The sequence below is a fragment of the Paramisgurnus dabryanus genome, chromosome 14, assembly GCF_030506205.2.
Source record: "Paramisgurnus dabryanus chromosome 14, PD_genome_1.1, whole genome shotgun sequence".
Lineage (NCBI taxonomy): Eukaryota > Metazoa > Chordata > Actinopteri > Cypriniformes > Cobitidae > Paramisgurnus > Paramisgurnus dabryanus.
Genome location: NC_133350.1, coordinates 4,658,855 through 4,686,450, shown reverse-complemented (window position 1 = coordinate 4,686,450; position 27,596 = coordinate 4,658,855). Strand labels below are relative to the sequence as shown.

Sequence of the window (27,596 nt, the reverse complement as noted above, 5' to 3'; positions counted from 1 at the left end):
TTCACAAAAAGGTTGTATTTATTAACATTAGTTAATACATGAACTAACAATGACCAATACAACATTAATTTTGTTAAATGACATATATTATGCTAATTTGCCTAGAATGTGTCTGTGAAGTTTCAGCTCAAAATACTACACAGATCCTTTGTTATATCAAGTCAAAATTCCCCTGTTTGGGATGAAAGCAAAAAAGTGCTGTTTTTGTGTGTGTACCTTTAAATGCAAATGAGCTACTGCTTTCGGTAAAAATAAATCTGATTCCTGTGAATACAGTCTGGGACAATAGTATATTTGGCCGCATTGGTGCTACAACATGCTAACAAATACATTTAGAAAAGCTTTTGGATAAAATTAAGCAGTCAGTCAGTGGCCATGGGAGGGGCTTTGTTTGTGTGACATCACATTAACAAGAAAATCAAAGCGGCATGTCTAAAGAGACTGCTCTGGTTTACTTGGGATTAAAGAAGAAAAAGTGGGTGGATTTTTTTCATTGTAGGGTTGTTGTGTTCACACACGACCAACACACATTTATGTCCAAACACCTTGTAAAAGTGGACTTTGCATAATATGGGCCCTTTAATTTCAGCTTAAGTTGTAACTGTTACCATTAGTTAATGCAAAATGAACTAACATGAACAACTAATATGTATTGGCATTAACAAACATTAACATAGACAAATAAATAATGTTAAACTATATTGCTCCTTGTTTGTTCATGCAACTGTTAACAAACATAACCCTACTGTAAAATTTTACCGTAAAATCAAGCATTGCCAATTTAAACATTTATAGACATTATTTTTGTGGGAAACACAAAAAACATGAATTTAAAAGGAAAAAAAATAAAATAGCTTCTTCTTGGGGAAATGGAATGTAGATATAAAAATAGCATTTGCATCTTCATATGGGACTATTGGTGATTTGATTGACCCAACTTCAGTCCTTGAAGTGAACATCACATACCATTGAGGTAGATTGTATTTGATTTCAAATTTAGGTAAAATGTGACCGAAAGTCTGTTTTACCAAGCCAAATTTGGGTATTTTTGTGCAGAATAATAAAACGTAGTGTCAATAAAATCATTAATTTTAGTATTTTAAATGTTTTAAATAAAGGTTTGATATATTGAAGGCTTAGTTTTTAATCTGTCATTTACAGCAATAATCACAATTTTTACTTTATTTTTACTTTGACGTTCTAAATATCAAAATTAGATTGCGCGACTGACCAGGGTTTTCAGTGATTTCTGCATTGAGACTTTCAATTTTTAAACAACCAAATCTCCAGCTAGTATGGATACACCACTTGGAGTGCATTTTCTGGAAAGCATCACATCTTAATGATTAAGTTCAGACATTTGATTAACATCTAAACAAAGATGTTAATCATAAACATTGCGTTAACGTCTGCCACATGTCTTGTTTCCACCAGGAAACAATTTAAGGGATGTAATGCAGATTGCAAACCAACAATTTGGCAGACGTGAACACGTACTGTATGTTGAACTCACATTTATATGAAGTACTTGAGGATGATGTACAGTACTGTATGGTTTCTTGTCAGACGTCGTCTTGACATAGCAGTGTGCATACTACCCAAATACGTACGATAAAGATCTTTGACATGATTATGTCTCAACTTTCTTTAGCCCTTTTCATACATTCAACCTGGTAAATTTCTGTACAATTATTTGCACTTGCGAAAGCTTTACTACTTTTTCTATTCGTTACCATTTACATATTGGCACCAGATGCCGGTAATCCTCTGTGATGTGCCAAAAAGCCTTACGATTTAAAAACACAACATGTTTGGGAACACATGTGGTCTACAATGTGTCTGGCATTTTTATTACTCGCACAAGAAGCAAAATTGTATTTTTTTTAGTAATGTTAAGGCTTCTCTTGTTACTAGAAATTACCTAGAAATTATCCAGTAAGTGCTGTATGTGTGAAAAGGGCTATTTTTCAAACCATTGAAACACTTTGCAAACTATGCAAACTTTAAACTTGTATGATAAGATACTATCATAAATGAAAGTTTGAAAATCAGCCACAATTTACTTTTGTTTTCCAATAAAAATTTCATAAACATTCTTCATATTGACCATATATGCTCTTCATAATGCCCGGAATTGGTCCCTATATCGATAAGAAAACTTTAAAAACATCATATTATAAAAATGGTCAACTCCTTTTTAAGGAATTAGTTAAGATAGTTCCTAATCTAATCACAGAACAGTGATAGATAAAAGGACAAAACAGGTCAACAAAAAAGCCAAGTTACTGTAAGAAAAACAGCCAGCATAGGAGAGACGTGATTAAGAGAGGGGGCCGAACCAGATTTTTTACGACAGTGATCTTTGTTTTGACCGATGCAAGCTGCATAGGCCATTACATGGGGAATGTAATTTTGTTCCTGGACTCCATGAAGAAGATGGGCCATGGGGCCTTTGGAAAAGATTGCCACATCTTCCCCTCCGTGAGTCTCCATGCGCAAGGGAACGGCCGACTGTGCCTGATAGTTGTTTTGCTCTGAGGACAGAAGAAATTTGAAGATGGGGTGAAGACATGTTTATTATATGTATAATACAGCCCATTTAGATTAGATTAAACCATCAAATTATGAGGTGAATACAAAATGGACAAAATGCTAAACTTTTAAGGTATTTATTGGATAAAATAATTTGGCAATAAAGATAACTGCATCGTACACCAAATTATGTACCCCAGCTCTAACATTGGGCATTTACCCTTTAAAAATGTTTGTCAATCCGACGGAATTTAATCCGATTGAAGGTTACGACTGTACAGTTTACATGTACCCCTTAACATTGCAATCTGATTAAAATGAATATACAGAAGTTAAATCCGGAGCAAGAACCAGGTTTGCTAACTTTTGTTTGTCTGATTATTCTGACTTGTTGTTTCCGGAGTGTTTCGGTGCATGATATACGTCACGACCACATGTTAGCGATTGGCTTTGGCAGATCCTGAGTGACTCTGGGCAGATCCAATAGTTTTAAACTTCAACAATGGACCCTCCTTAACGGAAGTAACGCTTTGCTATGGAGCGTGGCCAGACTCTCTGTTCAAATGAAATGAATGTACGAGAGTCTGGTTATACCAGGCTAATTCAAAACTAGCCCAAAAGCATCCCAATGACATTCACAGCCCAAATACCAATAACTAATGAACGAAATCCTTACATCTTTAATGGAAAAAGCAGAAAAGTTTAGACCGTTTAAACACTACCCCAAATCTAAACTAAAAAAAAGGACTTGGCAACGCCACCCAGCACACAGCATCTCGAGTTCATGCTTAATCTCTAGATAAATGTACAAAGCTGAGTTGAAGAAAGTTGTTCTTAAGAGGTTTTCAGATATAGGCAATGAAACATAAGGCACAACGCTATTTTATTGCTTTATAATGTTATGAAAGAGAAACGAACGCTGCAGAATGTAAAGCGCGTGACCCCATTACCCTATTAATGCATGTTGCCATTGCCTTTCGTAGCTATTGCATATTTCTGTGTCAAGAATTGTGTGATATGTAACGTAAATAAGAGATAAATATAAGACATGAACTTGAGCAAAAATGTTGTGCGCATGTGCACAATGTATTTTTACACAACGTACCTACAGTACTGACAGCTGGGGAAGATATTTTTGCCATTTCTGACAGTGTATTTGGAAATCTGGGTTTCATATGAAAATAAAAAATGCATATAGAAACAAAAAAGTTCACAGGATACACTCACTACAATTGTAACTATTATTATAACTTGTTGATTCTGTTCGGTATTGTGTAGTCATTGTTCCTGGGTTATGTTTTTATTAAGTTTCCATATTTTTTGTGTGTACTTTTTACCCGAGCCTTCCTAAATTTTAATCGAAGGAGAGCTTCAGAAATGCACTGGTGCAACATGCATTTGTGCACATTCCAGCCAGTCGAATGCAAAATTAGTGCTTATTATAGTGTGTACGTGCCGGCCCATTACTGTATGCTCTCTAGAGTATATACTTTTTAAAAGCACGAGACAGCCAAACAAGAGTTTAAAAGAAAGTCCAGAGGAAGAACAGGAATCTTGGTAAGTGAAGCGATAAGCCAGTAATTGCATACCATAGTCCACAGTTGAGACATTTTCTCTAACGCCATTAACCAATTTGAACCCAGGACCATTTCCATACAGAATGGATGTGAAGGGTTTCTGGTCAACATCGCTCACCATGGGTGCTAATCCTGCAAAAAATCCATTGAAAGCTCAGCGTCTGCCCCATTAAGCGAGAAATCACAAGCTTGTTTTGTAATTAAGCCTTAAAACTTTATTACCAACCGAAGATTGAGTTTCCTCGTAGCGTGTAGCCGCCAAAATTGAAGACATGGGAGTGATCGGCTGTGACTACAGTCATTGTGTCATAAATGCTTGTGAGGAGACCAGCACGCGTAATGGCCCGGTCCATCTCCACGGCCTCGTGCAAGGCCTGCTTCGCTTTTCCCTCATGGTGTCCGTGGTCAATGCGTCCACCTGTTAGTGAAATTTGTTGTCAGATGATCACATAGACATGTGTAAACAGACAGTACATTTAAATTCACTTTCTCAATACCATAATTTCTCTGAATAAGCATTGTAGTTTACTACTACTTTTAAATCTGAGTACACTTTACCACACCAATCTACAGTTATGAAATAAGCTCCTCCAACACTAAGGGGTGCAAATATTATTTACAGACTGTTAAATATTTATATATATTTATACCTTCCACAAGCAAGAAGAATCCACGTTCATTTTTTTTCAGGATCTTGATGGCCACGTCCACCATCTCGGTGAGAGAAGGATCATTTTCTTTGTTTCTCTCCAGTTCATAGGCCAGATCTGCTGGTTCAAATAAGCCTGAAGTGCAAATACAACATGAGTCACTTGAGTACAAGTAAAACAAGGTGATTTGATGATGGGTAACTTAACCAGTAAGTTTATAAAACCCACCTAACAGATAATCCATGTTATTTGGGTTCAGAGAAAGGAGATCCCTCTTGTTCCAAACATAAAAACCTTTCTGATTACATAAAGAAAGAACAAAGAAAAGACCATTTTGTTTAGTTAATCAGTTTTTGTTATACAACGCATTTCACTGGTATAATCAACATCGTGAAACCAAATCTCTGTAAACAAGAACCAGAACAAATGTGTCCCGGCCTGTGAAAACCGAGGGGCAACCTTCCGATCTCTCTGGTGAAGCCAATACGGAAGTGATTTAAACTGCAATTCATCGACTGACCGCTTGAGGCTGGCTCTAAAAGGAAGTCAATTCCCTTAGACCTCCGTGTTAAAATGCCCAATTTTACAGCATGAAATAATATCTTTACAGCTTGGTACAAAAAGGTGTTTTTGGTCCATATAGCTAGTTTTGCCCTTCATGACAACTGTGAGGGGGTGAATTTTTTTGTAAGTTATCTGTTTAAATTATATTAAGCCTTTAAGGGACACTCCACTTTAAAAAAATAATATGCTCATTTTCCAGATCCCCTCAAGTTAAACATTAGATTTTTACTGGTTTGGAATCCATTCAGCGGATCTCCGGGTCTCGCGCTACCACTTTTAGCATAGCTTAGCATAATTCGTTGAATCTGATTAGACCATTACCATCGCGCTCAAAAATAACCAAAGAGTTTCGATATTTTTCCTATTTAAAACTTGACTCTGTTGTAGTTACATCGTGTATTAAGACCGTCAGAAAATTAAAAGTTTCGATTTTCTAGGTGGATTTGGCTAACCATACTCTTATTCTGGTGTAATAATCAAGGACTTTGCTGCCGTACCATGGCTGCAGCAGGCGCAATGATATTATGCAGCGCCCGAAAATAGTCCCCTTGGTAACTTTCAATAGCTTTTAATATTCTGTCGGTCTTAGTACACAATGTAACTACAGTAGAGTCAAATTTTAAATAGGCAAAATATCAAAACTCTATGGTCACTTTTTAGCGCGATGCTAATGGTCTAATCAGATTCAATGGATTATGCTAAGCTAGGCTAAATGTGCTAGCGTCAGACCCAAAGATTGGCTGAATGGATTCCAAAACTGTACAAATCTAATGTTTAAGTCTAGGGGAGCTGGTAAACGAGCCTATTTTTTTAAAAGTGGAATGTCCCTTTAAAGTTCTGCATAATTAAGGGCGTGGCCACTTGAGTGATGGGTGAACTGCAACTGCTGTCACTAGAATCGAGCTAGGCTGGCGTGGTTTCAGCAACCAGCCACCTCAGCTTCACCCATGTCCCGCCTCTTTACCCATTTTCATTTATTAGCGAGTGACGTGCAGCCAAGATGGCGACGGCAGGCAAGCTTCAAAAATGCTCTTCACAAACCAATGGATGATGTCACGGACACTACGTCCATATTTTTTTTACAGTCTACGGTGAAAACCCAGTTGAAGTCATTGTTTTATTACATAAAATCACCCCACATAATGTAAAAGTCATTCTGTGAAAAATAAAATTAATATGTTTAATATTGACCAAGAAGGTTATTGAAATAATTGTAAAATCGATGATTGACATCAAAATGTGATGCTAATTAGATTATAAGACTTTACTGTGGCTTGGAGTTCACAGCAGGGACACATATTTTCTGTATTAGTTATTAACTGAACAGCAGTAAAGACTGCTGGAGGGATCTAAAGACCATCAGCTCAGATTCAGTGAAGTCAATAAACAAGATATAATATTATGAAAGCGCAAATACATGTAGAGACATGCAAACACAAAGAGAAAATGGAAAAAGTGACCTGTCAGCATAGGCATAACATGAAATCCTTTCTCTGAAAGCATGACATTATAAACGAGACAATGGGACGCTTTCATTTTCACCTTGTCCTTCACCCTGTCAAGCCACTCCGCCACCAGATTCCTGCCGTCTATGCGGGTACCGTTGTGCTTCTTCTCTGATGGGTACTCCACGTCTGGTGTGTTTTTGGGGTACATGCTTTTGCGTCCACCCCCCATAATCACCTGCCCATTTAAATTAGAAGACCACAAGAGAAACGTTTTTCCAGATTTACAGAAAAAAATTCTGTGAAAATAAAATCTTGATATCTTTAATATTGACAAAGTACTTTTGGACGCCACCTTATCTTTAATAGAAACAGATAATGTAGAATGAAAAGCGGCAAGCAAACACAATATTAACAGAAGCTGATGTTGAATTTGAAAATGTTTAAATGTTTTTTTTTTATTATTAAAATGTATTTCTATAGTGCTTTTCATGATAGCTTTGCATCATAGCAAGTAGCTTTACAGTAAATACAAATTGGTACATGCATATAAAAAAGCCATGTTTTAAACTTAATAACAACTCACATTAATATCAGGAATGTTTTCGAAGAGTTGTCTGGCGATATCTTTGCATCCGCTTTGCAATGCTTCAGATGGCATGTCTCCATCCGAATACCAGTCACGATCTACACAGTGGGCATAGGCTGCACTGGGTGTGGCGTGATTCACACGCGTTGTTGTTACGATTCCCACTGATTTACCTGGGGTAACAAACATATACGTGGTTTAAAGTTTAAACTAACACTGTAAATTGTTCATACAGGGATATCTTTTATTGCTTAAAGGTGCAGTGTGTAAATTTTAGCGAAGTCTAGTGGTGAGGTTGCGAATTGCAACCAACGGCTCAGTCCATGGCTCACCCCTTTTTAAAACGCATAGAGAAGCTACGGTAGCCGCCACCGGAAAAACTTAGTAAAAATGTTTGTCCGTTAAGCGCTTTTGTAGAAACATGGCGGCACAAAATGGTGACTTCCACGTAAGGGGACCCTCTGTGTATATAGATAAAAAAACGACTCATTCTAAGGTAATAAAAACATAACTGTTCATTATTAAAAGATCTTTATACACCCCTGATAATATAGTTTTGTATATTATTTGGCATTTCTGTCAAGAGATCATTCTAAAAACTACACACAGCACCTTTAACTTCAATTTAGTGACTTTATTAAATGATGGAATGAAGTATTTGAAAAGCAAGGATCTGGATCAAAACTGGTTTATGGTGTCTGTGACTTGTCCAGTAATGCATTGTCAATAAGTTACGTCCGTTTTGATCATTTACTTTGAATGTGTTATTACCGTATTAGTTTTGAAAACTAAAACCATATGTGATATTCTGTTTTGTAAATTCTGCCAAATATAAAATGTCAGTAGCTTTTGTTACAAGATAAAAAAAAATTCAGGTTATTCTTTTGCTTTTCTAGTTTAACTTGTTCAGGACAGTGACGAGATGACATACATTATAAGAAAGAGGGAAACAGGAGGAAGGAAAACATGAACCAGGACTCGAACTCAGATTGCCTGAACTGATATCGGTACAAACATAATTAACTAAAGATTTTAAATTAATGCTCTTGTCACATATTGTCAAGCTCAAGAAAACAGAGAAGATCCCAATGCAGTAAACAGAAGGTTTTATTTAAATAATAATGTGGGTAAACAGACAATAGCAAAAACTCCTGGGTAGCAGAGAGCACAAACTGGGATGGGGGAAATTAAACTGGAAACAGAGACAGGACAGAACTGGTAACTAGCAGAGCTAATAATTTGGCGAGTACACACAAAGTGACAGACAAGTCTATAGACAAAGAGACAGGCGAGTATATCGACAAACGGACTTGCCAAGACACACTAGACACACAGGGATTAAATACACAGATCAGACGAGAGGATATCAAGCAACAGGTGAGGAAGACGAGAGGAGGCAATCACACTGAACAGGAACACCTGTGAGGGAAGCACACGTGAACCTGTAAAACACAAACAAACACAAGACAACCACAGTACCAACAAGACAAAACCATAAAATATATATATATATATATATATATATATATATATGCATGAAAACAGAACACTAGACTAAACAAGACATAAAAACAAAGAATGGAAAATGCAAGGGAGCGGGGAAAAGTAACACACAATGACAAGAGAATACAAGGGAGCAGGGAAAAGTCACAAGACACGGGAAAAACGTGGTCTGATATGACAATACCAAAACCACGTTCTCCCACAAAAAACATTGTACTGTCAGGACCCTGCCATACACAACTAGATATAATTACCAAACCAAATTATGGCAGAGCCCTCACAGGACCCTCCCCTCAAGGGACGCCACCTGGCGGCGCTCAAGGAGAGACACAGGACAAGACAGACTGGACAACACCCACGAAAACATGACAAACACCAACAAGGGAAGACAAGACAGAACAACTAGAGGGTTCGGGTGGGACAACAAGAACAACAACATTCACAGGAGGAGGGATGGGACTGGGTACAGGACGAGACCTCTGACCCCGGGGAGTAGCTGAGGGTTGGGTGCGTGGAGGGGCTGCAGCGGAGGCTGCGCAGACGGCAGGGGCTGCAGCGGAGGCTGCGCAGACGGCAGGGGCTGCAGCGGAGGCTGCGCAGACGGCAGGGGCTGCAGCGGAGGCTGCGCAGACGGCAGGGGCTGCAGCGGAGGCTGCGCAGACGGCAGGGGCTGCAGCGGAGGCTGCGCAGACGGCAGGGGCTGCAGCGGAGGCTGCGCAGACGGCAGGGGCTGCAGCGGAGGCTGCGCAGACGGCAGGGGCTGCAGCGGAGGCTGCGCAGACGGCAGGGGCTGCAGCGGAGGCTGCGCAGACGGCAGGGGCTGCAGCGGGGGCTGCAGCGGAGGCTGCGCAGACGGCAGGGGCTGCAGCGGGGGCTGCAGCGGAGGCTGCGCAGACGGCAGGGGCTGCAGCGGGGGCTGCAGCGGAGGCTGCGCAGACGGCAGGGGCTGCAGCGGGGGCTGCAGCGGAGGCTGCGCAGACGGCAGGGGCTGCAGCGGAGGCTGCGCAGACGGCAGGGGCTGCAGCGGAGGCTGCGCAGACGGCAGGGGCTGCAGCGGAGGCTGCGCAGACGGCAGGGGCTGCAGCGGAGGCTGCGCAGACGGCAGGGGCTGCAGCGGAGGCTGCGCAGACGGCAGGGGCTGCAGCGGAGGCTGCGCAGACGGCAGGGGCTGCAGCGGAGGCTGCGCAGACGGCAGGGGCTGCAGCGGAGGCTGCGCAGACGGCAGGGGCTGCAGCGGAGGCTGCGCAGACGGCAGGGGCTGCAGCGGAGGCTGCGCAGACGGCAGGGGCTGCAGCGGAGGCTGCGCAGACGGCAGGGGCTGCAGCGGAGGCTGCGCAGACGGCAGGGGCTGCAGCGGAGGCTGCGCAGACGGCAGGGGCTGCAGCGGAGGCTGCGCAGACGGCAGGGGCTGCAGCGGAGGCTGCGCAGACGGCAGGGGCTGCAGCGGAGGCTGCGCAGACGGCAGGGGCTGCAGCGGAGGCTGCGCAGACGGCAGGGGCTGCAGCGGAGGCTGCGCAGACGGCAGGGGCTGCAGCGGAGGCTGCGCAGACGGCAGGGGCTGCAGCGGAGGCTGCGCAGACGGCAGGGGCTGCAGCGGAGGCTGCGCAGACGGCAGGGGCTGCAGCGGAGGCTGCGCAGACGGCAGGGGCTGCTGCTTCTCAGAGGACTGAGGGGTGGCAGCTGGCTGAAGAGCGGAGGAGTCCTTCTTCCTCTTCTTTCTCCGTCTGGAGACCGGTAATGCAGGATGGAGATCGGGTGCGGGCGTAGTCTCCGGCGCTGGAGAGATGAGAGTCGACCCCCCCCAACCTGATCGCCCCGGTCAGAATGCCCCTTCCCCGTATCGCCAGACGACTACCCCGAAGGCTGGCGGGGCGGAGCTTATGGAGCTTGATGTGGTGGGTGCTGAGCTCTCCAGGACCATCCTCCCGACAACGCGGCCCTCTGGGACAGGTGACAGAGGTCTGGACTTGGGTTCAGGCCTGTTCATGACGTAGCTCACCATGTCACAGAAGTCTAAGGGCTTGAGCAACTCCACCTCACTGGATTTGAGAGGCTCATCGAGACAGGCATAGAAGATGACCTTTAGCTCGTTCCCGCTAAGACCGGCAAGACGAGCCTAGTGGTGCTGAAGGGAGAAGCCGTGCAGCTTCAGGGCTGAAGGACCCTCCTGCTGGACAGCGGTTATGCCGTGGCGAGTGTGCGCTGCTGTAAGCACAAGAGAGTGGTGCTGAAGGTAGAAGCCGGGCAGCACATGTGCTGTAGGACCCTCCTGCTGGACAGCGGATATGCCGCAGCGAGTGTGCGCTGCTGTAAGCACAAAGGCAGTCAATAAAACAGACAGGCAGTAAAGCAGGCAGAGGGAGAGCCGTTTCAGAGAGTTGTCGAGTAATCAAAATCCACAGCAAAAACTCCCGGATAGCAGAGAGCACAGACTGAGGGTAGGGAAAATTAAATCAATAAACTGGAAAACAGAGACAGGAATAAAATCCACAGCAAAAACTCCTGGGTAGCAGAGAGCACAAACTGGGATAGGGGAGATTAAATCAAAAAACTGGAAACAGAGACAGGACAGAACTGGTAACTAGCAGAGCTAATAATTTGGCGAGTACACACAAAGTGACAGACAAGTCTATAGGCAAAGAGACAGGCGAGTATATCGACAAACAGACTTGCCAAGACACACTAGACACACAGGGATTAAATACACAGATCAGACGAGAGGATAACAAGCAACAGGTGAGGAAGACGAGAGGAGGCAATCACACTGAACAGGAACACCTGTGAGGGAAGCACACGTAAACCTGTAAAACACAAACAAACACAAGACAACCACAGTACCAACAAGACAAAACCATAAATATATTTTTATATATATATAAACATATATAAATATATATAAATATATATATATGCATGAAAACAGAACACTAGACTAAACAAGACATAAAAACAAAGACTGGAAAATGCAAGGGAGCGGGGAAAAGTAACACACAATGACAAGAGAATACAAGGGAGCAGGGAAAAGTCACAAGACACGGGAAAAACGTGGTCTGATATGACAATACCAAAACCACGTTCTCCCACAAAAAACATTGTACTGTCAGGACCCTGCCATACACAACTAGATATAATTACCAAACCAAATTATGGCAGAGTCCTCACACATATTATACATTCATTAAATACTTTTGCTTTAGTATTTTGCAGCGATTTTTGTGTGAGCATATCAGTGAACACCCCTGACCACTTGGTAAGTTTCACGTCTTTGTAAATGAAAGTTTAATGCATTTTAGGAAGGATTGTTCAAGTGCACCTATAAACCCATTATAGACAATCATCATAAACAATCTGAAAACAGGGCTTTAAGTGTAAAATACCAAACTTGTCCTTTAAAACTTTCACTTGATTTTGAGTGCCCTTGACAGTAAAGTCCCCTCAACAAAGAAAGTGGGGGTTAAAATCTTTCCCTATGAAATAGGGTTTGTGGTTTTTGTTTTTCCCCTGGTTTTGTGCAATAACTGACTAACATCTAACATGTATACGTTTCCAGTCTTTCCTAGCTTTAACTCCATTATCATTCATAAAAAATGGCTTTGTAAAATAAACTAAATGTTCAATGCTCTTTCATTTGTAAGTCACTTTGGATAAATTAACAGACTAGATGTTATGTAGGTCCGATCTTCCAGACAAAAAGACACGTGACGTGTTTAAAGTCTTGCACTTGGTAGTTTTTTTGCACCGCAGCGTCTGAAGTTTGCTTATTATCTGTGATTTCTCTCGAGAAACCACGCGCGTGCATTTTTACAAGTTTATAAAGGAGCATGGGACGTGCTGTTTTACTTTGCTGGTGAATGATTTCCCCTTCAAAGTGGATATATGATGAACTCCCTGATCTCTGCTTCAATCCAGTTTCCAGTCTGCATTTGTTCACCTAGCTGAGGACTTTTGTCTTCTAAACAAATCATTTGTTTTTATTTTCAACATGAGAACAAAATACAAAGAAGCGTCTTCCACTCATCCTTCAAACTGTCACTCTTCGAATGTATTCCCAGATAAGACTTGTGTTTTCAATCCTTTATCTCCTAAACCTGTTTATCCCAATGTCACCTTTGTTTCTCTCATGCAAAAACAACTTAATAGATTCTAAATGGGAAAACATTTGCCCAGAGACAGATATCCCATCTATATTCTAATTACCATAGAAAGTAGAGGCAGAGATGAAGTATAGCTGTTGTATGGGAAACAACATGGCCGCTCACCTGCATCTTTGGCCCACCTAAGAATAGAAGTGACCTCGTTCCCCCGAGTGGTGTTACACTGGGATCTAACAGCTGCTGCGCTCACTCCAACCGTACCCTCATTGGCTTTGACACCGCACAAGTAAGCCGTGGCTGTGCCCGCGCTGTCTGGTACCTGAGCATTGGTGTTGTATGTCTGAGAAAATGAAAAGTGTGCCATTTAAATACATACATGAATTGTATGCAATACAATGCATTCGTCTGTACTAAGAACATATTAGAAGTTATAACTATAGTGAACTATATATGAGCTATAATGCTACCTATAAAAATGATTTCCACTGTGGTATTTAAAGGTGTGAGAGGTACTTGAGCTGGCAAATTTAAGCAAAACATCCCTATTTATGTTATGCCCGTATGCTCTAATATCTGAGCTTTATCTTGATTCCAAATGCTTCCAGAAAGTCATATCATGGTCTTATCATTGTGTGCATCAATGCTGATTTTTCGTATACATGTAATAGTTTTCAAATTTGCTTTATGAATTTAGAAAAGTGCAAGGTCTTAAAAAGTTCATGCACTGTCATCAAAGACAATAATTGACCACCTTTCACAGTCCAGTTAAAAAATGTATGCATTACTTCAGAAATCAGTCAAATGTCTAACTAGATCACAATCACGCCCGCAGATCTGTGGTTGCCACAGAAATCAAACTATTTTCCCTGCAGCCCTGGGTGAGCTGTTGTGCGGATGCATGGATTATGAACACAAAAGAATGGCATGATGGGATTGCAGCATGTGGGATGTACCTTAGACAGGGCAACATAGGGAAATTTGTCCATCTCCAGCTGAGTTTCCTCACCGGGTTGGCCACTCAGCTGACCTTTCAGGATCCGTGCTGCTGTCACTGTGGGAATGCCCATACCTGAAGTACACAAGAGTGGCATGTTTAAAGTGGTCTTTCGTTTTCCATTCCCCTTCTCATTGAAAACTAAAATAAAATCTAATTCATTAAGCATGCATATGCACAAATTTGTGCGTGAGATATGCATTCGGATGTTTTCGCGAACAAATCGTAATTCAACAAAAATGTCTGTAGCAAAATTTCTTGTAAATGTACAAAAAATTCAAGATAACCCAAAACAACTTGTACACAATAATCACGTATAATCAAATACTAGGCTATAGACGGTTTCATCGGACGCACGTGATACACGTCTGGATCCGAACTTTACTTCTGGTTTCGTTTTTTTAATGGTCTGACTAGTTGCTAAACTGATCTCTTGAACAAATGCCTCCTCGAAAATAACAAATGTTTTGGTTTCCTAGGTAATCTATGTGTTGTTTTTTGCTTGTTATATAAATAAACTACGTTTAAAGAACTTTGTTGTCATTTATTCTTAGCGGAGCTTACCGGAAGTTACGTGCGGACTGCGACAGCCGCTTGTTTATGTTGTTACTGCTGAAACGGTCAATATAATTATAATAATGTTGATATATAAAATTTACATGATTACATTTTATATTATATTATTTTCTGTATTATATATACTATTTACACATGATCAATATTATTATTATTATTATATACATTATATTATACATTATTATAGCCTACTTATTTTTTCTACACATATAAGAAGATGCACGTAATGACAAATCTTCATGCTTTCCTTCCTCACTTTTGAAATCTCTATATGAATTAAGCGTCTGCTTAATGTCTAATGTGAACGTCATGTAAATGTAATGAGAAGTCCAAACGTCAATCACTTGATCTCCTGTCTGTTTTATTTTAGATACAAATGCGCATCTCTGCCATATAAATAAAATGTCATATTTGTTAAACTTATTTAATGTTACTCCGGTTGGTGGACAGCACTGACTTCCTCCAGCGACAGCAAAACCTCACAAATAAAAAATGCAAAGCAAACAGAACTTTACCGATAATAAATATGATCATGGATTTCTTTTCGAGCTCTTTTGCTTCAATGACAAACTGCTCTAACGTTTTCTGTGGACCAGCGCTGCGGAAGACCCTTACATGGTTTGGGCCAGAGTCGTATAATAAGAGAGTTACGACACTCACATAGACGTCCGTTGTAAGAATGGAATGCGGAAGTCACAGCGTGTCATGTAGTGAACCATAGTTCCAAACGCAGTACTGAAGCCAATTCATTTCAATGGCACCTGCTGGTAAATCGATGAAATTACAGTTTCTCTTTACATTTTCTGACATTTTATGAATATAGTCAACAATGATATTTTATGAACTCTGCTGTAGGTAATGATTATCGTTAATAATAACTAGTAAAATTTTTATATTTTAATGAGTTGTGTATAATGTGGGAATAATGGTTTAATATTTTATTACTGGTGGCCATCTACTTTAATATATACTTATCATATCTTTTTATCTATTACGAGTAACACTAGGGGGCAACAGCGAGAAGCTAAATGCCTCATAAGAAAGTCACACTGCTTCACAATGCTGCTATGTTTTTCATTGTGTTTGGTAGGTAATACGAGTGATGTATCCTCGAAAATCATGTATAATTATATTAACATTTAATGTGTACTATAAATATAATTAAATATGAATAAGGAATTATGTTTTTAGCAGATTGATAGCCATTTATATATCCATATTTTTGCTACAAAAATAAAAGATAAACTGTGTTGCTGTAGTTGCTATAGAGAACCACAGTTATCTTTGGGTCACCATTAACTGTTTATCTTTATTAACTGATTTACTGTATTTCCATCACTCCCTAGTAAAAAAAACGTTATACACATAGTAAGTATAGTAATCAATTTACATTACAAGCTAATATTTACCTAAAATAGCTGAAAACTTATGCAAACAGATTGACAGCCCGGCTTGGTTTGGAACTGTAGAACGTTACATGAATCACGTGACCGCGCGGCAGCGAGATCAAAGCGTGTCATAACTCTCTCTTTATATGACTCTGGTTTGGGCGTGTTTTATGCAAATTGCCAACCTCATGCATGGTCCCGCTCATGTAGAACATTCAAAATTCAGTAACGTAAGAACAAGATTTTAGTATTTTTTACATTGTTAAAATTTTTTATTAACCTTAATAGCTTGATACTGAATGCTTTTATAATCTGAGTTTCTCAAAAGCAACTAAAAACAAAAGTGTGTGTGTGTGTGTACCTGGTAATTATCATGTTGTGGAGGCCAAATATTTCTGGCACTGTTGGCATGATAATTTCCCTTTAGGCTGATAGTTTTCTAGCGTAATATGGCATGTTGTACGCGGTTGATCATTCAGTACTCTTACAATATGTCAACAATTGACTCATTCGTGTCTATTATGCTTCTACTATGAGATAAAAACATTTGAGACAAGGTCTAACAGAAAAACATGGTTTGAGTTCAAGGTGCTCATGAAAACCCTTATGTGTGATTCTCGCGAAATTAGACAACATTTTGATAAAAAAGTAAATGCAAAGTAGGAGTATCAAAATAAGAATCATACAGTTACAAACATCTCTTCATGTACTATTTTGCACATGATTTCAAATGACATTATACAAACCAATTTTGTTGTTTTTTTCCACATTTAAGGGGAAAATTTTTATTACCGCAACGTGTCCATGACAGTATTTGGGTTCTTTGACATGGAAATATTTATAATTTAAAAATTTAAAAATAAAAAGCTTCAGTGCATGTTATACTATAAACATTTACAGTAAAGAAACATGTGGTATTTGGTGATCATTGATAAATGTAGAGACAATAATAAGGAATATAAATGTGTCCAAGACCAATTTTCTCATCCTCCGCAACTTCTTTCAATCATTGTTTAAGCCCTCAACATTTTCAAAAAAATTTGTTGAAAGGGACATAATTGACTGTGACAATCAAGATGGCTACCAGGTAAGCAGTTCTTATTTTTTCTTTGAAGTTGAAATTTCGTTTTAGTTCTCATTACCGAAACATGAGTTTGTAAATGCATATATTTAATGTAATATCATGTTGCGGTAATGATAATTTTTGATAATGATAATCTAAAAAATAAAAAATAATTCTACAAATACTTTTTCAATCCTCTAAAAATAATGGTTAAAGTAAGTTCAGACCTTAATCTTATATGTGCAAAAAAATTGGCTTCAAGGGCTTTTTAAAAATTCTGATGCTGGACACCTTATAAATCTGGATTTCGGGAGAATTACCGTTATATGTCTATGTTAAAAAAAATCTGTCACATTTTGAAATGTCAAATTACTTATTGAAAGCATGAAATTAAGTCATGAAATCTTTTTCAAATTCTGTGATGAAATGACCACCTGTCACTTATCATGTGTTGACATAACCTTTTAGACGAAAGGTTTGAGTCCCATTAGAGCCCTGTTTCAAAAGAACTGTACTTTTTCCGTTCACTCGGTGGATTCAGAAAAAATAGCTCGAGCACAATCATTTTTGCAAAATGTAAGAGTTCAAATAGATGTACAAAGTGGTACAGCAATGCATTTGATTCACTGGAAAGACACATACATATAAAATGTAGGGCTTAATGCTGTTATTCAGAGATGTGGTACAGAGATGTGCCATTTCTGTAATGGTGAACAGTAAGTACTGCAATTTATTTACATTAAAGTGATTGAATTGCGACTTCAAAACATATTTTGAAGTGTGTTTTAAACCGTTATAGTTTTATGGGCAGTGTAAAGCTCACCGTCTGTTGGCACCCCCTGTCTTTGCTGAAACCCAACACATATCTGATAAAGACCCACAGAGATCCAACTGCTATGACCTACCATCACCAAGAAATAAGATGATATTCTTAGCAACGTTTTTGTTGAGCTCTTGGAGTGTCAAGGCATTTTTTAGCGTGCGCTGGGCCCATTCATTCCAGAATACAGGGTTCTTCTCCGGCTCTACAAGACATTAGAAAACATAATTACACTTTTGCCAACAAATTATTACACATAGCCACAAAAGATGCTCCTGGTAACCAAGATAATGATGACCTTAGAGTAAAGGCCTCTATTTAGAGATTATGAGCATGTTATCTCTCTGGTCTCTTTGGGAAAATAAACATGGATAACAAGAAAACAAAACTGCAATAGCTTTTCCAATAACAGTGATTTCCAATGAGTTTGGTTCTGTTTACATACTTAGGGAAAGGTACAAAAGAGGATGTGTTCCTGTAGCTTAACTAGAACAGCATTGAATTACCAGTGCAAAAGGTAGTGGGTTTGATCTCATGGAACACTGATACTGATAAAAAATATATATATTACTTAAATGCACTATAAGTGGTTTTGGATAAAAGCGTCTGCCAAATGCATAAATTAATGAATATTAACCCTTTAGTGGCCTATTGTTTAAAAAGCAAATCTATATAAAGTAGAGCTGCCTAACGATTAGTCGCGAATAATCCTTTGCAGAATAAAAAAAGTGTAATGTGTATAATAATTATGTATATATAAATGCACATACATGCATGTAAATATTTAAGAAATATTTGCATGTGTATGAACATTTATATAATTACATATAATTTATTATATCAATATTTTTTCCCTTAAAAATATACATACATGTGTTTGTATTTATATATACATAATATTTGTTGATGTACTGTGTATAATAATTATGTAAACAAAAACGTTTATTCTGCAAAAAAAAAATTAGGCAGCCCTAAATTAGGGATGCACCGATACCACTTTTTTGGAATACGAGTACGAGTACGAGTACTTGCCGATACCGAGTACTTAATAAAAACACATGATTTAAATTTACAGGTAACAGCTTTAGTCATATAATTTAACAAAAAAACAAAGGACTAGTTTTCCAGTTTGTTGTAAACTCTGCCTCTTTGGACAACACAAGAGGCATTAGCCCCTTACACGCCGCTCAAACATAGACATTTCTCAGACCGTGGTATCGATTCCAGGTATCGGGGGACGTTTAACGAGTACTTTAGAAAATGTGGTATCGAGGCCGATACCCGATACCAGTATCGGTGCATCCCTACCCTAAATAAAGCAAATATTTGTCTGTCTTCAGACAATCTGGCAAAAAGGCTCTTCCCAGCCAAACATGCTAAAAAACCAGCAAGGAAATAAAATAAGTTATAAAAATCTCTGTTCTCAAATGCTTGGGGCTTGTCCACTGTCGGCAATGAAACCATGCACACTCGCAAATAAAACTGTTGTCTCTATCACCTTTCAAATATCGCTACAACCTGATTGGATGTTCGAGATTGTGCTAGTGACCAAGCTTGGTGGCTCCACTGGATCATCGAGCTTTTAAAAAAGCAACTTACAGTGCATTACAAGCTATACATTTTTCTTTTATCAGTATGTGTGTCCACTGGGTGAACGTGATTTCACCAAGTAGGATGTGATCCTGGATCAACATTTTTATTAACCAATCAGATTGCAGGATTATGATTATTGTGTTTGTTAGATTTAGGTTTAGGATTGGGTTAGGGGCTTTTAAAAAATACTCCTAAAACTATTATTTCACACTAATTTGAGGGATTTAAAATGGTTAGGGTTTGAGTTAAGGGTAAGTTGGGGTATCTTTGATTAAAACAAAAAATGTTGATCCCGGGTCACATCTTACGTGGTGAAATCACGGCAACCGTGTTCACTGAGGTTAAACCCATGACATTTTGCAAATGAATGCTATATCCACTAAACTATATATGAACACAATGAAATGGTACATTAATGGAACTCTAACCAATGTAAATGGTACATTAATGGAACTCTAACCGATGAAAATGGTGCATTAATGGAACTCTAACCAATGAAAATGGTACATTAATGGAACTTTAACCAATTAAATGGTACATTAAGTTTAGCAGTGCTACTAAATGCATAAACTGACCTGGAAACCCCAAGCCTTCCCACACCAGGCAACCTAGTATGAAGAGTATGGCGGCGTTCATTGTGTCGTCTGTCTACCGCTGTCTGCACGACGACTCTCACGTTCCAAAGCAGTCAGTGATCTGCAATGAGAACATTTTTTTTAAACATCTTTGTTAGATATAAGGTTCTTGTCTGTAACCTCTTTCTTCCAAGTTTTTGTATATTCAAGACTTTATGTGTTTGCTGATTTTCACAATGAGGTTCACTCCGATTTGCGTTATTAATGGTATGGGACACAGTATATGTAACGTAACAGTCCATCTGAATATTATTCTTATGGAAACAAAGTTGCCATGATTGTTCTCCTTTTCTAGTGGGCTTCAAAGTCATTGTGTTTGCCATGTGAACACACCATTAATCTTATCCTCCTCTGCCAAAGCAATTGAAAGAATAGTAGAGCCTGTTCCAGCAGGAGTTGTATGTCAGAAAAATTTCATCACAGTAAATCAGCTGGTGTCATTTATGCACATTATTCCAGGCAGCTAACTACAAGTTCACACCTGAAAACGTGGTATGACTGCATTAGTATTACACCTCTGCCTGTCCTACTCTTTAGTCAAGGTCACTTTAATAGGATTGGGTGCCATTGCACACGGTGCTTTAATAGGCATGACAAAGCTGATTAACTGGACGCTTCTGATCAGAGGCACAGGACGCACGGTTTCTATTTCACACGCACAACTTACTTCACAGTCTTTCAATGAGGTGTGTAGTCATTGTGCAAAATGCATCAATCGGTATCAAAGCCATGTGCCCGAGCATGACTTTCTATGCATGGATGTGCTTTGTATGGATATCGCCGGTCATGTAACAAACTGAAATATTCATTTCATGATTAAACACTCAAATAAATGCACAGCTACAGTGTTTTGTCAGGCCCACGCAGCGTTTAAGTGTGAAGTCTACCCACGGAAAAGAAAAAACGACCAATGAGATCTGTTCTCGCAGTTGTTTCTATAAGATAGCCATGAGGTTACACAAAGAGCAAATTGAAATTCAAGTTTTCAGCTTCTTCTGAGAAAAGCCTCCAAATAGCTTCAGGGGTTTAGATTAACATATTATATCAAAGTCTGCAATCAAAAGGGGTTTTAATTTGAACTCAAATATTAAGACTATAACTAGGGACATATCTAATATTTTTAAAGCACAGATGCAGAAAATCACTATGAAATTTGCATACCGTTATAAGCTATCTCTTTTGAAATTCACTCCATGGACTCAGTCCACCCAAGTCCCCTTCACATCCAGACGCAGATGAACCATAACTAAACATGTTTTTAAGTTCTGTGACCTCTCAAAGCTGTAAAACCCGCCCATCTGTGTTAATTTATAATGCCAAAACATGAATTGCTCTTCACTTTATGTGTTAATCTATTAATCCATTTTATAAACAGCCTAAGGTTAAATTTATGAGTTCCGCTATGACAGCGAGACGTGTACCATGCCTGCAGTCAAAAGCTCTGTCAAAAATGCAGCGGCGCTCCAACTGGCAGTATTCTTGGAGCTATTCTGCAGGTAAAGAAACACAACAGTGCCAAAACACAAAGGAAAAGCAAACCGGAGACGAAAGCTGTCAACAAAACCCAAACTTCTTCTCGATTCATGGCATCAGAACACCGTTACGTCCGCTTCAGGGAAGAAAATGCATTCAAAACAGATAAGCACTGATCTTTGTTTTCATCTGAAGCACACCCGTCCATAGGTAAACTACAGTGAATGAAGTGAAGATCTATTAAACAGGCACCCTGCTTAAAGGATGAGGATTAGGATTACTGACAATCTTCGCGCCCGCTCCTTAAAAAGAGACAAATTTTACAACAAGAAACATTAAGATTAAATACCTCATCCTATCCCACAAACAACACTGCTCTCTTCTCGAGTCCAGACACAGCAATTTTGGCTAAACCAACAACATGAATATGGGAACATGGGGCACATTGAGGAGTGTTTATTCGGGAAACCTGTTTAAAATGAATCGTTATTTTTTCAATGTTATTCAGATGTCAGTGGTACAGTAATGACACTTTTTACCCATGACAAATAAAGTGTGTGAAGCGGTCAACAGCTATGGCTTCAGAAGGACGGCTATTTACTCTCTGGAGTGGCGTCCTGTTTATTCACAAGAAAATCTTATCTCATGCAGTCTGTTACATTGCTTTGTCAGTACAGCCTTGTGTGCTACACTGTAAAAGTGTAAACACAACACCACTGTTCTAATAACAGGAAATTTTAACCTTAACATAAAGCTCCTTTAGTCACACAATATTACGTACTGACAAGATAATATATTATTCCAAGGGTTTACGTCTCTTGTGTTTACACAACAATTTTACATCAGAATTAATGTTATTATACTGATTTGTCACTTTGAACAACAAAACTATTTTAATAAACAGTAACTTTAAACACTCTTAAAACCCAAAGCTTCTCTAAGCATTATAATGCTGGTGTTGTTGTTACACCTAAAAACTACTTCACTATACAGTAGTTGCATACAAATTAGCTGGACATATAAACAACAAGGCTCACAAACACATTACGACTGGAAGGGTCCAGCTTTTTTATTTTGTTGCGTTTAATTTTTTCGGAAACACTTTACAATAAGGTTGTATTTGTTGTAATGCATTAGCTAACATGAACTTACAATGAATAATACTTCTGCAGCATTTATAAATCTTAGTTCAAGCTAAATTTAGCATACTAGAGTTTTACATTTTTAAAATTTGTATATTTACTAGCACTAGTTAAAGGAAAACACCACAGTTTTTAAATATTTTACTATGTTCTTACCTCAACTTAGACAATTAATACATACCAATCTTTTTTCAATACGTGCACTTAAAAATCTTTGTACAGCGCCTCAAGAATGTGTTAGCATTTAGCCTAGCCCCATTCATTCCTATGGCTCCAAACAGGGATGAATTTAGAAGCCATCAAACACTTCCATGTTTTTCTTAAGAAATGAGTACATGAGTAGTTACACGCGTAAGTATGACACAAAACACAAAATAAAACTTTTGTTTGGAGCCATAGGAATGAATGTGGCTAGGCTAAATGCTAACACATTCAAGAAGCGCTTAATAAAGATTAAATGTGCAGGCGTTGAAAAAAGATAGGTGTGTATTAATTTGTGTAAGTTGAGGTAAGAACATAGTAAAATATTGAAAAACGGTGGTGTTTTCCTTTAATGCACCATAAACTAACATGAACAACTGGATTGACATTAACTAACATTAACAAAGATTAATAAATGCTGAAAAACTGCATTGCTCATTGTTAGTTGCAAAAGCTGTTAAATGTCACGTCTGTCAAAAATGACATCTATAATAATGATATTACCAGAAGCGCTCGCCATGTAGGCTATTATATGTTCGTTGAATACCTTCGCTTCACATACGCTTAATCCCAGCCTCAGGCCATTCAGAAATAACACTTTGTTGGCAGAGTTATCTAAATGGCACGTCATTTTTAAGCAAAGTCCTCTAAGCGCACAGAAGATGAACCGGATGAACGACTGTGGATCACATTCAAATGTGTGTCCCTTGCGAGTGCTTGGACCTAAATAGCTATAACCCGAATGTGGCAGTTGAATGGATCACAGCGCCCACTAATGTGTGGTTCAGTTTCTTCATTTTTACATTCTGAGTTTTATTATTTACAAATTTCTAGTTCATCTTTAGTGATTTTGCAATTGTTTACTATGTCTTGTCCAAAGAAGTGGATGCTTTTTATAATCAGAGGTTTTGCCAAAAAAGCTTGTATGCACTTAGAGGGTTTTGCTGTGAATTGATTTGTTAAATACCAAATGTATAATTAAAATGAATAAAGTGACATGTGTGACAATTTCATCTGTTTCAATTACTGACTTTTATTCTTTTCATTGTCATCAAAGTAAAATTACTAAACCTAAACATAGCCTGGTAAAATAAAAAGTTTGTAATTTACAAGAAAACATGTTTGATGCATTAGAGGGTTTTGCATCTGAACTCCTCAAATACAACCAGGTTTTCTTTATTTTGCAAACTGATTAAGTTTAGCATCTGCTTACTGCACACACAAAAAAATGAAAGCTTAAAGACAAGCAGTTAAATATTGGTATGATTTTTTAATAAATGCCAATACAACAACTTTGGCAGAGATAGCAAGAACTAGACTAGTGCATAACCTTAACTTTACAGTAAAACCTTTTAGTGGTCTCCATATTGGTTTGTGACAAACCTATTATTTTTAAACAATTACTCATCTGTATATATACCAGTGATAAGAGTGAATGTTTAACATGTGACTGTGAAGCATTAGGATTCAAACTTTTTTTCTATAAGCTGATTAATTTTAGTTAGAGCATGACATTACAGCATTATATAAGCTTATGTAATTCTATGTAGCTCACTTTAGTAGTAGGTCATATATCATATGCATACGTATGTTTAGTAGCCTATTTATTCATATATTCCTTACTAAATTAGTTACAAACGTTTTCTTTGGTCCCTCGCTGTCCACAATGTACAATACATCATTAGCAGCCAGGCATAAGAAAGCGCACCTCTTTATCAATTATATGCTCTAGTTTTAAAATCACAAATTGTTTTAAGTCACGTGGCATGGCGGCAAAAGAGAACAAAGCTTTAAAAGATCATAAAATGCCTCAACATTTTTCCTGAGCTACTTACTGCCTCCTTCTGTTTCTGTGTAAATAAGCGTCGTCCCGTTATTCACTGGAAAACCGGAGATCATAGCGAGCCTCGTGCAACTTGTTGGATTCCGGTGACTTCAAAGCACAAACGTGATAAACTCTCAACTCGTGCAAGTCTTGCTATTAAAACTCTAGTCACATGATGATGTGCATCAACAGAAGCATTCTTGCAGCTTCTCTATTCAGAGCCGCCTGGGTAAGAGGCAGTAAAGTGATGATAATGCACACTTACCCTGTGCGCTGAGTCCCTGCTCCGCGGCGATTTCTCCAAGAGTCAGATTCGCGTGCCCTTCTCACGTTGTGCTTTTATAAACCTATATACCATTGAGCCAGCCCAAGTGTGTGTTTGAGAGAGAGAGAGAGAGAGAGAGAGAGAGAGAGAGAGACAGAGACAGAGACAGAGAGAGAGAGATTGATGGAGCAGCGAGCGACCCCCGGTCAGTAGTCCACAATTAATAATAGTGAGGCGAGAGCTCCTCCTGTTGATGGGAGTCATTTAGTCCCATCCTATACCTCATGGGGCTACATTAGAAATAAATACAATATATCTTTTATTATTTTACATCGTCTTTTTTATATTCACACCGTATTTCTATACATCTTTATATATGCCATATTTAGGATTTAGATATTTATTGGTATCTGTACTTTGATACAATGAAATATCTTATAATAATGTTTTGTTGTATAAGAACTTGAGCATTTGCAAACTGTGTCAATGCTGCATTGTTGACTTCCTGTAAAATCTGTAGAGGTTAGTAGTTTAAAAAACTATTCCCTCCTTAGGTTGAGAAACAGTTACACACATTCTTTGATTTTTTTTTTTTACATGTAAACAAGTCTGCGCATGTGTTTATATGTGCAACCGATACCCATGTGTCTCATTAAACAAAATTCATTATTAGTGTTTCCTTTTATGCAACAAAGTCACAATGTACTGGGTGTCAAACAGGTTGTAACATGCCTCACTAGACACCTTTAAATTGAAAAAAGTGCATTAGTTAATGATTCCAATTACCCAACACATCATCTTTGAGACTTTCTGATCCTGTAAACAGATTTGCATCTTCAGGGGTACTGCTGCTAGACATAAAGCTCTTGGGCACAGGCCCCCCACTTTTTCTTATAAGCCTGCTGCGTGCAAAAGTGTGCAACACAATGAACTAAACAAATTTCCTCTGCAATCCACTATTCCTACACTGCAACAACTGAAAGATAAACATGTATTTTATGACGTAAATGGGGCTCACGAACGGTTTGGTGACAAACATTCCTCAAATATCTTCCTTTGTGTTCATAAGAACAAAGAAATTTATACAGGTTTGTAACAACATGAGAACTACTAAATGATGACCCGAAAATGAAAATTCTGTCATCATTTACTCACTCTCATGTTGTTACAAACCTGTATTTATTTCTTTGTTCTGATGAACACAAAGGAAGATATTTTGAGAAATTTTTGTAACCAAACAGTTCGTGGACCCCATTTACTTCCATAGTATTCTTTTTTCCTACTCTGGAAGTGAATGGGGTCCACGAAAGGTTTTGTTTTTTTATTTAGTTTTTTTTTTTTGCCATGATGTATGCAACTTCAAGGCTGCGTTATTACATGTGTTATACTTGTGTAATTCGAATACCCATGTGTCTCATTACAAATGTGTCATCAAATAACACGCCTCGCTTTAACACCTTTAAATTGAAAAAGTGTTAATGTTAATGTTTCCACTTACCAACACACGCATCTTCGCTTGAAACGTTGACACTGTCAACAGATTTGCATCTGCATCTCCTGCATGGCGCCATCAGAGCAATCTAACGACCCATTGACCTGGTACAGTGAAAGGTGGGCCAATATGCCAAAATGAACCCATTAATAACTTTAACAGCGCTCATGTTTTACGTGATCAATTACTGGTCCCAACTATTTTGACAAATGCTATATTTCAGAATAAATACGCATTGTTTGTACACGTAATTTTTTGAGTCACAGACGTTAAACGTCGACGATAAACGCGCACGAAAAACGTTGCGGTGTGTAAAGACCTTGATTCCTGACCATTGGTAGATATTCACCTTTTGATTTAAGTCAAAATTCATCAAATGACTACTTAAGTATTTTAGTCATAGACATATGATATCTATGATTTTAGTTACATTTTCCAAGCATCTGTGCTTTATATGATTGTATCTTGGGAAAAGTTTTACTTTTCTTTACTAAAAATGTTCACTACATTCTAAAGCATAGAATCATACTGTGTATTCGTTATATAGCTTATTAAAATTTATTTAATGCCTAATTACATAAAAATTGTGTACTTTTACTTTCTTGAGTAAAAGTACGCAAATAGTTTTTACTTAAGTAAAAGTACAAAAAATTACTAGATGTACTTAAATATTAAATATAAACCAAAAACTTGAAATTATGAAATGCAGTGGAGTAAAAACTATGATAATATGTTTTGGAATGTATGTTTTCCAAAGAAAAACACTAATAAAATACGAATAATTGAAAATTTACTTTTATGTAGAAAGTAAAAATACTTAAGTGCAATACAACTTTGCGTACTTTATATTTAAGAACAAGGCTGCGTCCGCAATATACACACACAAAGGCACGCACACGCACTTGGCTCGCGCCTAGTGAATTTCCATATTTTGGCACAAGATGGCGCCCCAGCCCTTGGTTCAGTGGCACTCAGTGAATTCAGTCATTCGTTTTCAATAACTGACACCTAGGTCTAGTTAGTGAAATCTTGTAGAAAATGAGTAATGTCTATCTAAAGATATCTCTGAAAAACTAGACGTGTACTTCTTTAATATCTGTACCAAGAACTGTACGCATTATGCTGTATTATCAAAGACCCGCCTACATCGGGATACAATTGGCCAGAAATTGATC

General features: G+C 38.5%; 1 protein-coding gene across 2 annotated transcripts; it reads right to left on the bottom strand.

Annotated features, from left to right (window-relative positions):
* Positions 1 to 25,069, bottom strand: alpl (alkaline phosphatase, biomineralization associated). Of its 2 annotated transcripts, none has more exons than XM_065241177.2 (12): positions 24,930 to 25,069; positions 19,964 to 20,084; positions 17,881 to 18,000; positions 13,908 to 14,023; positions 13,120 to 13,294; positions 7,355 to 7,530; positions 6,866 to 7,006; positions 4,988 to 5,057; positions 4,760 to 4,894; positions 4,336 to 4,527; positions 4,122 to 4,241; positions 1 to 2,534 (listed from the first exon to the last, which is right to left on the bottom strand). In XM_065241177.2, the coding sequence occupies exons 2-12, from the start codon at positions 20,022 to 20,024 to the stop codon at positions 2,266 to 2,268; spliced, it is 1,575 nt and encodes a 524-aa protein (XP_065097249.1). In that variant the 5' UTR covers positions 20,025 to 20,084; positions 24,930 to 25,069; the 3' UTR covers positions 1 to 2,265. The 2 variants fall into 2 exon arrangements, with proteins under 2 accessions (XP_065097249.1, XP_065097251.1); XM_065241179.2 differs by lacking the exon at positions 24,930 to 25,069 and adding an exon at positions 24,675 to 24,902.
* Between the last annotated feature and the right edge of the window lie 2,527 nt (positions 25,070 to 27,596).

Bases quoted from the DNA above. Each gene is read 5' to 3' on its own strand.
- alpl (XM_065241177.2), bottom strand. From the start codon at position 20,024: ATGAACGCCGCCATACTCTTCATACTAGGTTGCCTGGTGTGGGAAGGC. The intron at 18,001-19,963 runs GTCAGTTTATGC...AATGTCTTGTAG, and splicing joins GGAAGGCTTGGGGTTTCCAG to AGCCGGAGAAGAACCCTGTA. The intron at 4,242-4,335 runs GTTGGTAATAAA...GATTTTTTGCAG, and splicing joins ACGAGGAAACTCAATCTTCG to GATTAGCACCCATGGTGAGC.